At 46.8% G+C, this 17,940-nt stretch overlaps 1 protein-coding gene across 9 annotated transcripts in view; it reads left to right on the top strand.

Moving 5' to 3' along the window:
* MEF2D (myocyte enhancer factor 2D) overlaps positions 1-17,940 on the top strand; it is a 219,263-nt gene that overhangs the window by 106,235 nt on the left and 95,088 nt on the right. For all 9 annotated transcript variants that reach the window (XM_074980969.1, XM_074980972.1, XM_074980967.1 and 6 more), the window contains one exon: positions 17,642-17,929. In XM_074980969.1, coding sequence (XP_074837070.1) covers positions 17,876-17,929 — 54 coding nt within the window. In that variant the 5' untranslated portion in view covers positions 17,642-17,875. The remainder of the gene's footprint in view (positions 1-17,641; positions 17,930-17,940) is intronic.

Genomic DNA, 17,940 nt, shown 5'->3' with positions numbered 1-17,940 from the left:
AATCCAAAGTGACTTTTCACTCTCTGTGAATTCTTTGCTGTCTTATATTTGAATGACCTTGAACAATGAAATAAGACTGGTCAGTTTCTAGTCAGTTTTACTTTGAGCTTTTGATCTCACTGTCCTGGTGTGGGGTTCTGATCATCCTTTCTGGAGAGGGTTTTTTGCAGTGGAGGAGCGTCAGGGACAGGTAACAAGAGTAAGGATCATGCAACTGCTCATATGAATAGAGACTGCAAAGATATTGTTACAGTATTTTCAGCCCTCAGTATTTAAAAAAAATTGAATAAATCCCCTTCCCCATCAAATCATGAGTGTGGATTAAAAATGAAGAGATTTTAAAGATAAATACAATTTAGGATTTTAATTGCCTGCTGGTTTAGAAATCAGAGTTTTTTTTATAGAATCACAAGATTCCAGGACCTGGGGCTTCAAGAAATAACATCATGCACCTGGCAATAAATTGTGAGAGTTGGCAACATGGATGTTTCCTTTTGAAAGGAGGCAAATAAGAAGGGATAAGGTTAGAAACATACAGGCTAATGAATGGCCTCAAGAAAGTGGATGTGAAATTTCTATCTGTGTTGTATTGTAGCATAAAAGCAAGAAGATTTCCCTTGAGATTGCAAAGTGGTAAATTAACAATGATGAAAGATAATACTTTTATTCCACCCCTATATCCACTGCCCAATTAGCCTGTGGAATTCATTTTCACAAGACATCGGTTGTGGGGAGGGTGCAAGAGCTTAGCAGGATTTAAAAAGGGGATTAATAAGTACAACATGAAGATTCAGTGGTGAGAGAGATGGATGAAAAACAAACCACTCAGATGCCCATTCCCTAAACCTGGGGGAATTGGACGAAGCGGACCCAGATTCCTGACTGCTCTTGCTTTTACAAAAACCTTTCCCACCTGAAATGCCTTTTTCCCCTCCTCTTTGCAAATTGCAAACTCTGTTCCCTCGCCTGTCTCTCCAATTTAAAGCAATTTAGCTGGAGTCGGGTATGAATTACTCAGCGCAGAGTTAACCAGCACCTGCTTGTATTTAATTGGCATGTCTGTTAATTGCTGTGATAGTCATACTTGTATAACAGTGAGGAGGTAGTAGAAGCCATTCAGGAATTCTTTGCTGCCTGCATTCTCTAACAGGGTCCATAGCCCAAGTGCTTTGCTGTGTGCCTTGTAGAAGAGATCCATTAAAAATCTACTTCCTTCCTGGGTTTATTGTTATCATGTATTGGACACCCGTTAAAGGACCCAGGCAGTGCTCCCTGTAAGCTGAGTGCTTCCAGGGCTGCCCAGGAAAGATTCAAGTGCTGCCCAGCTGATTGGCAGAGCACCCACAGCCAGCAGCATGTGTGTCTGAGTGGTGCACATCTGCACATGCTTCAGTTCACATAACAAAATTCGTTCTCCACACAGATGGAAAAAAATTAGAGGGAACATTGGCCCCAGGTCCAGGGGTGGCTAGACAGGTTGCTTCTGAACTGTACAATTATTTGTTGTCCAGTAGTACCTAGACATCGCAGCTGAAGATAGCATCCTAGTTCCTGAGGTACTGAGGGACCCCACAGTGAGAGATGCCAGACCAGCTTGTGAAAGCCAAGACTTTAAAGGGGTTCAAAGAAGAATAGATAAGTTCATGGGGGAGAGGTCCATCAATGGCTGTTAGCTGGGAAGGGCAGGGATGATGTCCCTAGGCTCAGTTTGTCGGGGCTGAAAATGGGTGACAGGCTATAGCTTACTTGACAGTTAGTTCCCTGGTCTATTCTTTGGCGGCTATCAGAAGACAGAACATCGGGCTAGATGGACCTTTGGTCTGATCCAGTATGGCCGTTCTTCTCTAAACAGCCGATAAAAGAACAGGTGTCCCCACTTTGCATGTCGGTTGGTGAGGTGCGAAGAGAATGAATGGCTTCCCCAGCGTTACATGGGGAGTCTGTGGAAAAGCAAATAATTGGACCCAAATCACCTGAGTCCCAGCCCAGTGCCTTAACTGCAAGCCCCTTCTGTCTCTGGGGAGGCACATTTCAGATGCAGGCTGGGATGTCAAGGCCTGAATCAAAATCCTGGAGTGGACTTCCGGATTTCTGGATCAGATCTGATCTTTGTCTTAGGCTGCCAGATTCCTGGAGGGCCGTATCAATAGCACATACTTCCTCTATAGGGCCTGTCAGCTGGAGATTTCAACAAGATGTTGAAAGGGGCCCTTCCTACTGAAATAAAAGTCAAGTGGCCAGGCCCAGTGAGCAGTTGCTACATGTCTTCAGAGATGGTTCAGATAAAGCCATTGAACTTGGACTGAGCTGCAGGCCACTCTGACACAAACGAGCACTCGTCAATCAGCCTGTGGGGCCAATTCTCTGCATCTTTTCTTGCTCCGCTTGCACCAACCCTGCATAAAAACCTGGCAAGGGAGAGGGAGCGCCCAAGAGCTGTTGCATGGTAATGGTTGCCATGGACACCACTTGAGTCTGGCTCACTTTGGTGCCCGGCTCTCAGAGATGCAAGATAAAGGTGATGGAAAAAATCGTGGCAGCAACTGAATGGGGATAAATTCAGGCCAGTTGAAACCACTTGAGCTCAACTGGGGAAGGACTGGTCCTAGATTTGCAGGCCAGATGGGCTGTTTGTGATGGTTAAGTCTGTCCAACGGGGTGACACACATCACAGATCTTCCTACTGATTATACAGGGTAGTGTAGTGTCCTATAAAAACCCAGTCCCAGTTCCAGCTCCAGTCGTACATTCCCTTGCACGACTTAGCCTAGTTACATAATCTACCCTGTACCTTTGTTCCTCATCTGTAAAATGGAAATAATGCTTGTGACTCACACAAGTGTTGGAAGGGCAAGAAAATCTGTGAATGAGTGTGAGAATTTTGGATACGACAGGGATGAGAGCTCCATATTTGTATGCACTTTAGACCTGCGACCAGCATTCCCAGTAAGCTGCATGCTTGGGCTTTTGCCCAGGAGAGATTCGGGTGCCATCCAGCTGTTTAGCAAATCGCTCATAGACAGCAGCATGTGTTTCTGTTGTTGGTGCACATTTGCACATGCCTGCTGTATGTAACAACATTTATTCCACCCCTGGGTGGAAAAAAATTAGAGGGAACGCTGACTGGGGCTATCTTTTTGTACAGCACCTTGCATAATGAGGTTCTGGTCCATGACGGGGGTTCCCAGAAGCTGCTGTCTTGTAAATAATAGAAACTAATGAGTAACACAGCTTTGGGCTTGTGCAGCGTGAATGGCAAAAGTCATCTGGCAGGACAAAGATGATGACTCCTAATAATTATTAGTGCAGTATTATTTGTGTTGGCATAGTACTGCTAGGCTACAGGCAAAGCTGAGAGACTCATTGTATTATGCACCTTAAGTCTAAATACTAGGAGGCAGTCTCTGCCTTGGAGAATTTACAGCCGCAGGACTGCATACATGGAATATTGGCTTTGGAGGGGACACCCCAATGGTTTGCTAGGTAATACATCTCTTATAGCAGTTTTCCATTTGATCCTTACAGAGAAAGGTCAGCATTGATATCCCTGTTGTACAGAGGGGCAAATTGAGGCACAGATAGCAGAAGTGACTTCCTGAAGGTCACCCCGCAGGCCAGTGGCCAAGGCAGGAACAGGACCCAGATAACCTCACTCCTATTCTCATGCCCTATCCATTAGCCCTCACTGCCACCCTGCTTTCGCAGCAGTTGTTTAACTTCTGTTGTAGCTGCACAAGCTCTTGGGTCGTCATTTGCGCTGATGCAGAAGGCAGTGTTTCCACGGCCACTTGGCACTGTAGCTTGTCCGTAGCTGTGTAAGATGCAGGGCGCCATGCACTCGCAGTAGATCCCCCACCCCATGCAAGCACTGGTTGAAAGAAAGCACCTTTTTGTGGTTAGTCTAAGCAGTCATCCAGTCTGGCCACTTGGAAGCACAAGTGGATTTTAAAGAGTGTGGAACATAACCAAAGAGCTGCATCAATGAAAACGCGTGGGTGAGTGTCCCTTCTCTTAATCTCCCTCTTTCTCAAGCACAAGCACCTGCACACACACCCCAGCCTGCCCTGACCCATAGATGATGCCCTGAGCTATTTATTGCCTGACTGTTGTTAATCACTGCAAATGAGAACCTAGAATCCTAGGGCCAGGAGAGACCTCAGGAGATCATTGAGTCCAGCCCCCTTCCCAAGGCAGGATCAACCCTAACTGAAGCCTGGTCTACTCCAGGGAATAAAATCGATCCTAGATATGCAATTCTAGCTACGCCATTAGTATAGCTATAATTGACGTATCAGGATCAACTTTGTTCCCTGGTGTAGATTGGCACTCTTTGGGGTTGTGCCAAGGTCCCTTACTCCATGGTAGGTCAACAGTTGAGCCTAGAGAGATTGATTTTGATGCGTCTGTGCAAAATTGAACTCAGGAGGATCGATTGTGGCGCACCAACTATGGACATACCCTGAATCATCCCAGCCGGGGCTTTTCCAAGCTGGGACTTAAAAACCTCTGGGGATGGAGATTCCGCTACCTCTCCAGGTAACGTATTCCAGTGCTTCACCACCCTCCTGGTGAAATCATTTTTCCTAATATGATTCCTACACCTCCTGCACTGTAACTTGAGACCATTTCTGCTCCTTCTGCCATCCATCGCTACTGAGAACAGCCTCTCTCCATCCTCTTTAAAGTGCCCCTTTGAGAAGTTGAAGGCCGCTGTCAAATTGCCATTCTCTCTCCTCGTCTGCAAACTAAATAAGCCCAAATCCCTCAGCCTCTCTTCATAGGTCATGTGCTCCAGCCCCCTAATCACTTGGGCAGGTCAGGCTGTCTCTCCCTCCTTTTAAAATAGCTGGGCAGATGGGTGGGTTTTCAAGCATCTTTAAGAATGTGGCTGTCCAGGTCTGAATTGTTTCTTACTGACATCTTCACCTCTGCTTGGATGTGAACATGGAAGAAAGCCCGCCACAGGTTTAGCAGCTGTTTGCCTGCAAGTGGCTTCCTGTCTGTCCCATTCCTCTTTTTCTTACAGTATTAGCACAGCATCTAGGAACCTCATCTGATGTTGCCTCACTTAACTGATTCCCACCCTTGCAGGGGCCTGGGCGGTTGGTGCACCTTAGTCTCTTCTGTTCTCTTTCTGGGGCACACATCCATTTAGTTACCCGAGGACTGTAATGTTTTAGCTGAACTAAGCTCATTGGGCTCAACATAGGTGAATGTGGGTGGAACTGAGGACAGGTCTACGTGTGACCTGAAAGTCGATCCTAGCAACATAATTCCAGCTAAGACAATTGCGTCGCTGGAATCAACTTATCTAGGATTGACTTATCTGTCCTCACTCACTGAGGGAGGTCGATGGAAGAAATTCTCTCATTCGCCTCCCCTGCTCCTCGTGATAATGTGTAGAACTGAGGTCAACTGTTGAGTCCTGTTCGTTCGACTTTGCACATCTCTTCGAGGTGCCGGAAATCGAACCCTGCAAGATTGACGCTTAATGAGTTGGTCTCCCAGTAAGAGTAGAAGTACCCAGAATGACCTGTGATAGGCACTAGGTTAGACTAGGGACTGATCTCATCTGGCCTTAAACAAGAGGAAATGGGTGGGTGCAGCACACACACCCCGGGGAGACAGCCTCTGTTTCAAAGAGCTTACAATTAATATGGCCAGCTGGTTGGTGGGGACACTGAGGCAGAGAGGGATTGTGACTCAGCCGAGGTCGCATGGCAGTGCTGGGAAGGGAACCCATCTCTTCTAAGTCTGAGGGGAGTGCTTCATTCACTAAATCCCATTGCCACTCTAGGCTGCAGTGATATCAGAATGGCTGTTGTCATGGTGTACTTGTTAATTTCTCCTTTCCTTGATTTTCATTCATTCTTTCCACAGGTCTCCAGCTCTTTCTTTGCCTGCCCGTTCATCCCTTGTTTCTTCTCTTCTTAAGGGCTGCTGCTCTAGCGTCTGCACAGGTGTTCCCTGCAAACTAAGTGTGGGGGCAGCTGCTCAGGAGAGATTCAAGTGCTGCCCAGCCGAGTAGCTGGGCACCCGCAGCCAGTAGCATGTCTTTATATTGGTGGTGCACATTTGTTCATTTCTTGGAGCACATAACAAAATTTATTGCAACCATGGATGTAAAAAATTAGAGGGACCCCTGGTTTGCACCCCAGATGAAAAAGCCCACTTGATTCCCAGACCTCTCTTCCATTTCAATCATGTAACAATTGCTTCTGCCAGAAGCTGTTGTATGCTCGGCGCTTCTGCACTTGAGCTGGAACATGACTCGTGCCCAAGATGATACACTGAGCCCAATCAGCAACTGAACTGAGGAGTGCTCACTACTGGACAGTATTGCGCATGAGGGAAAGAGTAAAGCCCGGTATCTCTTCTTGAATTCTTGCTGCTGCTCTGACCACATCTCCTCCCAGACCTGGGAATAAACCACATTTCAGTTTGCCCTTGTTCTAACCGCTAGGCACGTCGCCCCTCCAGAGCTGTTAAAGTGCTGGTCTTCACAACATCCTCTGGCAAGGAGTTCCTCAGGTTGACTGTGGGCTTCCTGAAGAAATACTTCCTTATGTTTGATTTAAACCTTCTCCCTGTTAATTTCACTTCAGGACCCCAAATTCTTATGGGTAAATAACCTTTCCTTATTCACGTTCTCTACACCTGTCATGATTTTGTAGATCTCTGTCATATCTCTCCTTAGTCTCCTATTTTCTAAGGTGAAAACTCCCAGTCTTTTAAATCCTCTCTTCATATGGTACCCATTCCAAACCCCTAATGTTCTCTCTGATCTTTTCCAATCATGTTTAGATTTCTTCTATCCATGAACAGAATAATTTTTTAAAATCTGCACTGAGGTATGTGGGAATGTGCACCACCGCTAGAAAACCCCCCTAGCTGTGAGCGCTCTGCTAATTGGCTGGACGGCATTTAAATTTCTCCTGAACAGCCTCACTAGGGCCCAGCTGACAGGGAACATTGCATGTCACTGAGTCTCACAGCCTGGGTCAACTGGCTCAGGCTACAGGGATAAAAATAGCAGCAGTAGACGCTCAGGCTGGAGTCCCAGCTTGGAGATTTTCTCCTTTCACGGGTTCTCAGATGATAGGGTCCAGCCCAGTTATCTACACTGCAAGGCCATAGCCCTGCAAGGCCAAATCAGCTGATCCAAGCTGGCCAGAGAAGCATAGAATCCTAGGGCTGGAAGGGACCTCAGGAGGTCGAGTCCAGCCCCCTGCCTACAGCAGCATGAAGCCCAACTAAATCATCCCAGCCAGGACTTATGGTTATGCCGGAGGCTTTTATTTCATTGTAGACGTACTCCAGGAATCTAGAGCAGCCTGTTTCTCATGTTGCTTTCCTGGGTGAAGCTCTAGTTTCCAGTCTTCTTCTCTGTCCACTAAGCTACACCACTCCCCCAACACTCCCGCCCCCAGCTTGATACGGAACCCAGCAGCCCTGAGGCCCTGAATGAAGGCATCCTGACTCACTTTGGCTCCAGATATTGTGACTTCAGGGCATCTCCTATGTAAACAATTGGCTCAGAAGAGGCAGCTTTGAGTTCCATACCAAGACAGCTCTCCATTTCTCTGCCCTGCCATCTGACAAACATGCCAGATGAGACAGGAGGGTGAAACCAGCAGGAGCTTAGCATCTGGAGGCTGCGGGGCCTTGATAAGGCTGTCAGAATTGGGAGCCTTGTTCTCTGACCTCAGGGGGTCTCAGTGTTGCTCATTATTGAAAAAGGAAAGAAGTGGAAATGTCTATCCCTAGAGACTGCCTTGTAATTCCTCCCCGTGTATAAGAATTAACCCAGCTCCCATCACTGAGCCTCACTGTGGATCTTAACAGCACCTCACTTTTCTGAATTGGTTGCTTCTCTCTGGAAGGTCTGAATTTGTCTTGGGCTGTTTTTTATTTGTTGATTTGTTTGGGAAGTTGGCAGGATGACTTTTGTCAAGTCACTCATTCTTTCTCTCCCCACTGGGATAGACACAAGAATCAATGAGAAATTTTCTTGTTCACAGTGCTGTCTAGTGGTTTGAGCAGAAGCAGGTGACATATGGCCCGCTGGCCAGATCTGGCCCACCTAATGCTTGAATCTGGCCTGCAGGCTGCATCTGGCCCACATACTACAGTATTATATCCTGCTACTGGGGTAGCAGCAGGGTTCCAGAGCCGCGGGCTTTTAAAATAGTCACATGAACCCCTGGCAGCAGCCAGGCAGCGTGGTAGCAGTGGGGACTTGGGAGCCACAAGCCCTTTGAATAGTTATAGTGATTTGTAATATACGTTGCTTTCCAGTTGCACAGGCATTCATGGAGCAGTGGGGGTGCTGAAAGCGAGCTCCCTTACTTGTCTGCTCACATTCCCTCCCCCGCACAGAGCTAGGGGCAGAACCCCAGGACTATCCACCAGGACGTTGGATGTGGGGCAGTGGCCGGGGGGGCCTTGGATGCAGAGCCAGCAGAGCAGCCATGGCTAGAAGCTGCAGCACCCCCCAACCCCACCCACCTGGTAGTTCCCACGGTATGCTGCTTTCTAAAATAAGCTTTGGATAATGGCGTATTCAGTTAATTGATACTAAATTTAATTACTTAGTTGTGTAAAGAACACAATGGGGTATTTTTACAGTAGATGGTGATATAATTTCATTAATAAGAAATATGCGGCCCCTGAACAGCTTACCAAAATTCATGGAGTGGCCGCCTGGCAAAAATTATTGCCCATCCCTGGATTAGAGCAAAGGCCTGTCACCTCAAGGGCAGTGTTCCCTGTAAGCTGAGTGGTTGGGCAGCTGCCTAGAAGAGATTCAGGTGCCACCAGATGATTAGCTGAGTAACTACAGTCACTCACAGTGGGCAGCATGTGTTTCTATTTGTAGTGCACATCCACACATGCCTGGGTACACACAACAAAATTTATTCCACACATGGATGGAAAAAAATATAGGGAAGACTGCTCAAGAGGCCATTTTTTCTTAAAATCCAGCTCAGGAAGGCAAGTTGGCAAATGGTTAAAAGAAGGAACCAGTTGCCAGGAGTGCTAGGTTTTATTCCAACTCTGGGAGATAGCGTCATCTAATGCTTAGAGCAGGGGGTTGGGCTCCAGAACACCTGTGTGTTTCATACCCAACTGTGGGAAAGCATGTGATCTAGTGGTTAAAGAAGATGATTTGTGTTCACACCTTAGTTTCCTTTGCAGCTGCAACTTTTTTCCCCCTTTGGTCTGCAAGGGGTGTTCTGGCTACCCTGCCATTGCTTGTTTGTGTGATTTGGGGCAAGACGCTTATGACTTGATTTGTCAGAAGTGGTAAGCGTATACCACTTCTGCTATAACTCTGAAAACTTCCATATTCAAACCTTCTTTTAAAATCCTTCTAAACTCTGGCTGCGTAATACATTGTTGCAGAGAGTTTCACAAGCTCATAGTGGTCTATTTACTCTAATGGTGCAGAATTAGACCCTGAGACCAAAAACTTCAACTATGGCAATTTTGAGGGCTGTTTATATACACATCATCAGGTGAGTGGGGTGTCAGGGAATCCTGAGGTCTGGATGACCTAAGGGGGCAGCAGGTTTACAGCACTTCAGGAAAATCCAGCTTCTGTTGACACCCAAAGTCACTGCTTGGCTTTGAAAAGTCAGAGTTGCCAACTTGCAAAAGTTTAACATGATCTATAAGTAACCTGCAGAACTCTCTGCTACTGGGTATTATTTAGACTTACGGTAACCATACACAACATAGTATTGCACATTTATATGGATAATAAGGATGTGTGCACATATACAATAGGATTAAACATTTACAAGGTGTGCAAATATTCATGTTTCTGGGCATATACACAAAGATGTAGGTTAGGAAGAAATTTCTCCCGTGAGCAGGTTATTATATATTTGTACCGTAGTGGTTATTTATATCATCCTCTGAGGTAGCTGGTGCTGGCAAGGTCTGATTTTATGCAGCAGTATGTTATTTCATATACCCCGAGCAGAGCATTGAGCCCTTTCCACCCGAACGCTTTGTGTTTCAGCTGAAGAAAACCAGAAAACAAAGGATGAACCAGTAGAAAGTATCCATGAGGGATTAATCACTGCAGAGCTCTCCTCTTCCCCCCTTTAAATTACTGGGTCAAGTTCTGAGCTGCTGTAAAGCAGCCTCATTTCTAGGCTGATATGCACTAGCAGAGGTCTAATAAGTGAGAATACATGCACGGGGCTCCTTCCTGTTGTGACATAAGCAGATTGAATGGACTGAAACTTTTCCTTTGATGCCCTCCCCCATTTTTGTGCTTTAAAAAAAAAAAAGAAAAAGGAAATACCCTTTGAGTGGGAATGTTTCATGTTGTGACAAAAAGAGAAAAGAAGAGACGTGATCTCGTTGTTTAATCTCAAGGGGAAAAACCAAACAAACAGCTCCACTTTTTTGGGGTGCGGGGAAGGGGCTGATTCATGGGATAGATCTCCTGGCATTCTAGCTGAAAGCTGTGGTCTCTAGACCAATGGCGTTCAACCTTTATTCCTCTGCAGACCTCTAAGTAATTTTGAGCTGAGGTGTGGATCAGTGTTCCCCATGATCTGAGTGCTTGGGCAGCTGCCCTGGAGAGATTCAGATGTCGCCCAGCTGTTTAGCGGAATGCCCACAGCTACCCAGAGTGGGCAGTGTGTGTCTGCATGCACATCCGCTGATGCGTTGGTGCACAGACTAAAATTTATTCCACTTACAAATGGGAAAAGAAAGGTGAGGGAACATTGATGCAGACCCCTTTGGAAATCTCAGATGTAAGCTGCAGACCCGCAGAGGGTCCATGGACCACAAGTGGGAATCCACCCATCTAGACCCGGGGTCAGCGGCTGCAGAGTGCTGAAATTTGACTGAACCACAAATGAAGTTGCAGAGCTTTACCACGTAGGGGGTGGTTGGCAGCATTAGCTGGTCTTTTGTTAATCCACCGGCGGCCTGGCTTTGAGCAACCTCCGTGCTGCGTGGGGGAGGAGGGGCGGGACTGAGCTTCCGCCTTGCACCCGTGCCGGGGGTTGCTGACCCCTGCTCTAGACCTTTCTTAGCCAGCTTGGGCATGGCATTGATTTGATGGAGCAGGTTATTGGGCTAAAGACCCTAGTGGTCTGATTTGGTACTGCAGAAGGTGAACCACTGGTGGGCCAGTGGTTTCACTTGGTGTGGCAGAAGGTAGGATACTGAGAGATCGGTCCCATATGGCTTATCATCAGATAACGTAGGCCCCCGTCACATGATCCTAGAGGTCCCACTTTGCTGTTGCTACTGCTGCCGCAATGCTGCAGCTGCACTGCTGTTTGTTAATGGCCCCAGGAAAGGTGCACACATTTAAAGAAAAAAAAGAAAACAGGGCTTCAGCTGGTAAGGGTCGTTTCGCTGGGATTTGTCCTTGTAACGTGCTTCGGTAATAGGGAGGTAAAAAGAACTTTTTGTTGCTTCTGTGTCTATGGCCACCTGTGAATAAGTGTGTCTCAGGCTTCCAAGCGTCGTCCTTTCATGGAAAACGAATAGCGAGTTTTGGAGAAGATATCTTCCTCATGATAGGCTTTGATCCTTGAGTCAATAGGACAGACAAAGAAGCCAGCTCCTGCTGCTGTGCCAATTTTTATGACATTATTAGCAAATGCGATTTATATATAAATCCTTTTGCTCAGAATTAAAGTAACCGACACAGAAGAAATAAATTGGACACAGGCAAACTTCATAGCAAGCTTTTGAGACAGGGAAGGCGGCAGGGTGCCCTCCAATTTTTTCCATCCATAGACAGAATAAATTTTGTGATGTGCACCGAGGCATGTGTGGATATGCACCACTCTTAGACATATATGCCCCCAGGTGTGGGCGCTCTTTTAACTAGATGGGCAGCATCTGAATCTCTCCTGGACGGCCGCCCAAGTGCTCATCGTACAGGAAATCTAGAATGCTGGAATTGCTTGTTTTTAGGAACGTAGAGAAGAGGGTAGGATGGAACAGGGAGCAATGGTCCCTCTAATTTTTTTCCACCCATGAGTGGAATACATTTTGTGTGCACCAAGGCATGCAGATATGTGCACCACCAGTAGAAACACAGACTGCCAGCTGTGGGCGCTCTGCTAACCAGCCAGTGGGATCTGAATATCTCCTGGGTGGCTGCCCAAGTGCTCAGCTTGGCGGGAACCCTGGAAGGCTGTTGAGAGTGTAAGCAAGAGGTTAGGACAGCATGGCTGGGAGTAAGATCTCCTGAGTATTCTTCTGGATTTGGAAGAGAGTATGGTCTAATATCAGAGCAGGGGCCTAAGTGTCACATATGATTCCTGGCCTCTCTTCAGATTTTTGGTACAATAGAACACTGGCTAAGTTGTTCGGCCTCATTGATCACTTGAGGTGGTGAGTTCCACAGGTTAATGGTGAATCATGTGAAAAAAATAATACTTCCAGTGTTCTCTTTAAGCTGAGCACTTGGGCATCTGCCCAAGAGGTATTCAGGTGCTGCCCAGCTGATTAGCAGAGTGCCCACAGCTGGCAGCATGTGTTTCTATGGGTGGTGCACAGCCGAATACGCCTGGGTGCGTAGAACAACATTTATTCTACTCATGAATGGAAAAAAAAATCAGAGGGAACACTGAGTACGTCTTTTGTGGTTTTGTGCAGTAGGGCTGAAATTGTGATGGCGAAGTCCTTGGGGATCTTAGGATGAAAGAGCCAGAGTTGTATTTATTGGTGTACTGGACGAAGCACATAGGCCTTGTTTCTGATCCAGGCACTCAACAAATCGCTGTAATACAATGTAATATTATTATTACTGTTTTTGTTGGTACCTGTAAAAAGCGGCAGAGGGCAAAGCATTTGCAAAAATTTCACCCCCACTGTCCTGACCAAAACGTGAAATTTTCAGGAAAGATTGTACTCCCAATTTTGACACATGGAAAATGTTGAGCTGCTGCTGTTGTTCTCCAGGGAAAGAGTTGGTGTGAGGCTCAGAACCCATCCGGGGAGTTGACACGTAAGCCGCAAAAGAAGCAGCCAAGAACTTTTAAGGTTGGTGCAGAGAGCTAGAAAAAGCAGAGCCTGGTAGAAGGAGTAAAAGCTGCCAACTGTATGTGGTTGAGCCCTGTTCCCTGATGAGACACGTCATCTCCTTAGGGCTGGTTGCAATGCTAGACAGCCCAGTGGTTTACCTTGCTGTGTCACTTCAGCCTCTGTGAAGCACCCCGGAAAAGATTTCTGCCGGTCTGGTTGTCTGCTATGGCCATTCAGTACCCAAAGCCCAGAGAGACATGCAAGTAGGGCTGCGGTTAGAGCAGCAGCCACAGACCTGGCCTTAAGTCCCTGCTCTGTTGCAAACTTCCTGTGTCACCTTGCTTAAGTTGCTGGGCTGTCTCAGTGACTTACTTGACTTAAACTCTTGTACTCCAGGTGGAGCAAGACTCCTCTGCTTCACTCTATCTTGGGACAGAACTTCTAGCTGACCCCAGGAGTACCCCAGATGTTGTCCTTCAGTCTCGGTAGATCTTCTCCATGTTCTCCGAGGTCTTCCTCTTTTGTGTTTTCCTTGCGGGTTCCATGGGAGAGCTTGGTGGACTATACTGGATGATGGTTTTCTGAGAGTGTGGCCTGACCATCCCCACTTTCTTCTTTTGATTTGAACGTCAGTGGCTTCTTGTCCTGCTCTGTTCCAAAGCTCATTATTTTGTCAAGTCTTGCCATTTGACATGAAGGATGTAGCCCAGGCATCTGTTGATGAATGTCTGTAGCTTGCGATTTGAAGACTTTTTAGTACGCCAGGTCTCACATCCATCCAAGAGCGCACTCTTCACCTTTGTGTTGGAGATCCTCAGTTTCGTCTTTGCAGATATTATTTGTGATCTCCATATGGGGCAGAGTCTTGAATGCAACTGTTGCTTTCCCTACTCTGGCACTGATATCTTTGTCTGTTCCTCCACCACTGTCCATAATACTCCCCAGTTGAAGCTAAGGCTGCCTCGGTTCCCCCTCCTAGGTCGTGCACAGGAGGATTTAAATAAATGCTGATGTAAAACCAGATCAGTTCTGCCACTCCAAATCCATCTGGTGTTAGTAACCGAAAAACTCCTGCGCTGTCTTGGCTTCTTTCTCTCGTGTGCCCCTTAATAAAAAAGTTTTTGTGCCAGGTTTTTGGAGATGTTCAGGTACAGTTGTTTTGGTAATGCAGAATTGGAGACTGAGGAAGAAAGCAGCAAAGACTTTAAATGACCCAGGCTGATCACTGGCAGCTTGAATTCTTATGCCTTAAACACCAAAAGACAACGACCTCCCTCCTCTCTGCTTTTGCAGAGTGTCACAGAGGAACAGAGATCCACTGGTTTATCATCACCATCTACTGCCACCCTTTGAGGTGTACGAAAGAATGCGTCCTATTTGTGCCCTGGATAGTTCTCTGCTGCCTCAAAAGGCCTGTGAAACTCATGGCTAAGGCATGACCCTGGATTCACTTCCTTGCCCTATCCCAGACTTGCTGTGTAACATGCAGCCAAGATTTGAGTTGTTTGGCACCTGTGATTCAGAGTATTTTCAAAAGATCTACAGACCCCATTTAAGCACTTAGTAAAGGGCTGATTTTAAAAGAGCTCTGAAGTCTTTTGGAAATCTGTCCATGAATCACTCTGTGGCTGTATAAAATGGGGACAGGGTTCCCCCTTGGGTTTCCATCCATAAGCGGAATAAATTTTATTATGTGCACTGAGGCCTGTGGGGATGTGCACCGCTAATAGAAACACACACACTGCCAGTTGTGGGGGCTCTGCTAATCAGCTGGGCAGCACCTGAATCTCTCCTGGGTGGCTGCCCAAGTGTTCAGCTCACAGGAAACAATGAACAGGGAGATGCTGGGATGTCTTTGAAATTTCCATTTTCTTTAAGACTCCTTTGTGCTTCTCACTGGTGCAGGCAGAGTGGTACCCAGCCATATACCGGCATCATTGTCAGCCAGGTGGAGAGCCAGTAGCTGGGCGTTGAATAAGTCACTTGACAGTGATATACGACAGAGTCTGAAATGAGCAGTGTCACGGGTCCTTAGAAAAACCCCATTTCAAGACACAAAAGCAGTCGAGTAGCACTTTGAAGACTAACAAAATAGTTTATTAGGTGATGAGTTTTCGTGGGACAGACCCACTTCTTCAGACCAGAACAGACTCAATATTTAAGGCACAGAGAACTGAAACTATCGAGTCTGTTCTGGTCTGGCTCTGGTCTGAAGAAGTGGGTCTGTCCCATGGAAGCTCATCACCTAATACATTATTTTGTTAGTCCTTCAAGTGCTACTTGACTGCTTTTTTGTTTTGATAGTGTATGGACTAGCGCGGCTCCCTCTCTGTTCCCATTGCAAGAGACTGACCACGTGGTTGTGACTGCTGCAGAGTTATAAAGGGGCCAGAAGATAAATAAGATCAGCCCCAGGAATTCTGCTTCCCTCGTACCCTTGTCTGCCTTGTGGGGTTAGACTGTAAACTTTTTGGGGCCGGGGCTGGTGGCTCATTGTGTGTGTGTGTGTGTCAGTAAGTCTCCGTGTCCGTTCCAAGAGGGGACCTGCCAGTATCCGGTCAAAGGGTCTGATCAGACACCAAAAGTCCAGTTGCTGCTGGCAGAGGTGGGGGAAACGAAGGGTCATCAACACTCATCAGCCTCTGCTGAGCTGGACGTGCCTTTGTGCACTGGCAGGTAGGCAGCAGGCTCCAAGTCAGGGTGATGTTCCCATCCCAGCCCTGGAGCACAGGGAGCCCAGCTGGGGTGGGGAGAGGGAAGCAGTGTTCCCTGTAAGTTTTCCCTTTCAGGAAACATTCAGATGTCCACAGCTAGATTTCTGTGTGCTTGTTTCTGTTCACGGTGCACATTCCCACCTACCTTGGTGCACGTAAAAATGGATTTTGCACATGGCTTGGAAAGATTAGAGGGCACATTGGTGGGAAGTGGAAAGAATCAAACAAGGCGGAATATGGAGAACAGGGAGTGATTTCAGGGAGATGGGATAGGAGCAAGAAGGGGGTGGGGCCTCAAGGGAAGAAGGAGAAAAGGGGGCAGGGCCTGTGGGAAGAGGTTGAGAAGGGGGTGGAGTCTTGGCAGGGAGAGGAAAGGCAGGAGGGTCCAGTTTTCAGACATTAGAAAGTTGGCAGCCCTATGTGTATGTACAGCACCTGACTCAGTGAGACCCCCGCATCTCCACCACGACCACCTGGCCTTGCACACAATGAATCATTCAAATGGAAGGAGCTGCTGCAGATTAACTTTTGCCAAGTCATGGTTTGTCTGTGAGTTGTCTAGTTTCCTAGACTATAGTATAAGAGATGCCATGGCCAGACAAAGGTTGGGTTAAATTAGGCAGTCTAGAACCTGCTCTGGCACAGGTTTTGTCCTGGAATATCTGTTGGTTCAGGGAGCAATTTTTTTCTTTGGTATCGATATAGTAATATCAGTACAACCACTAGTGCAGACACACGTATACTGGTATGAAGAGGCCTTGCATCAATCTAACCCAGTCTCCTTCCTGCATGGAAATGGCTATATCAGTATAAGCACCCTTCTGGTAAAGCTGCAGCTCCTTGCAGTCTACTACAGTAGTGTTAAAGCAAGCTCTGGATGACCTAACTACATCCCTCAGCAAGGGGAAAAATACTATCCCATGAGCAGTGTTCCTTGTAAGTTGTGAGCTTGGGCAGCCTCCCAGGAGAGACCCAAATGCTGCCCAGTTGATTAGCAGAGTCTCCACAGCCGGCAGCATATATTTCTACTGGTGGTGCACATCCACATGTGCCTTGGTGCACATAACAAAGTTCATTCCACATATGGATGGAAAAAATTAGAGGGAACACTATCCCCTGAGTGTTGTAGTTAAGCTGACCTCCCTATTACCTCCTGGTGCAAAGGGTAATAGAAAAATTCTTCCGTTGATCTAGCGATCTTCTCTTGAAGGCAGGGATTAAGTATAACAATGGAAATCCACCTTTCATTGATGTAGGAAGCGCCTATGCTCTGATGTTACAGCAGCCTTGTAGAGTCTGTGATATAGACATGACCAAAGAAGCAGTGGTGATGGGCACCGTATAAACAGAGAGAAAGATTAGCTGCTTTCTGGTACCAGACTCGCTGTAAATAATCTTAATACAGTTGTGTTTGGGGAGTTTTGCCCTGAGTCCTTTTGTTTTTGGTTCTTTTGAGGGTAAACTTATTTAAATTATAAATGTCTTGGGGCCGGGGTGCTGTCTCATGGGTCATGTGTACTGCATCTAGCACAGTGGCAACGGGATACCCTCTGGGCCAGTGTTCCGTATAAGACGAGAGCTTGGATGGCAGCCCAGGAGAGGTTAAGGTGCCGCCCAGCTAATCAGCAGAGTGCCCACAACCCCCCCCATCAGTGTGGTGGTGGTGCACATCTTCACATGCCTCAGTGCACACAACAAAATTTATTCTGTACATGGATGATAAAATTAGAGGGATCGTAGACTGTGGTCTCTAGATGCTGCCATGCTGTGGTGCAGGGACTTTCATTTTATCCTCTTTATGCCGCCTATTGCACAGTGGTCTGTGACTGTACTCCTAGGCACTGCTGCAATAATAATACTGAGGAAGGCGTTGCTTGAAAAATATTTCCACTCCTTTTTCTTCTTCTCTCCTGTAGGTTTCCAAGCAGCCACTGGAAGCACGAAGTGCCTGGAACTAACTAGACAGCAGCATAACATGAACTGAGAAAGAAGCAACTTGATTTTTGTTTGGTTTTGGGTGGTTTTTTTTTTAAATAACTCCTTTACCTAAAAGGAAAAAAATTTTCATGAAAAAGTTTTAAAACAGGCTCATATTCCCCCCTCCCCCAAACATAAACGTCATCCCCGCGCAGTGAGGATTTCCAGAGAAGATGGGGAGGAAAAAGATCCAGATTCAGCGGATCACGGATGAGCGAAATCGACAGGTCAGTAATTC

This window comes from Carettochelys insculpta, chromosome 30, assembly GCF_033958435.1.
Source record: "Carettochelys insculpta isolate YL-2023 chromosome 30, ASM3395843v1, whole genome shotgun sequence".
Lineage (NCBI taxonomy): Eukaryota > Metazoa > Chordata > Testudines > Carettochelyidae > Carettochelys > Carettochelys insculpta.
This window is presented reverse-complemented; position numbering and strand designations above follow the sequence as displayed.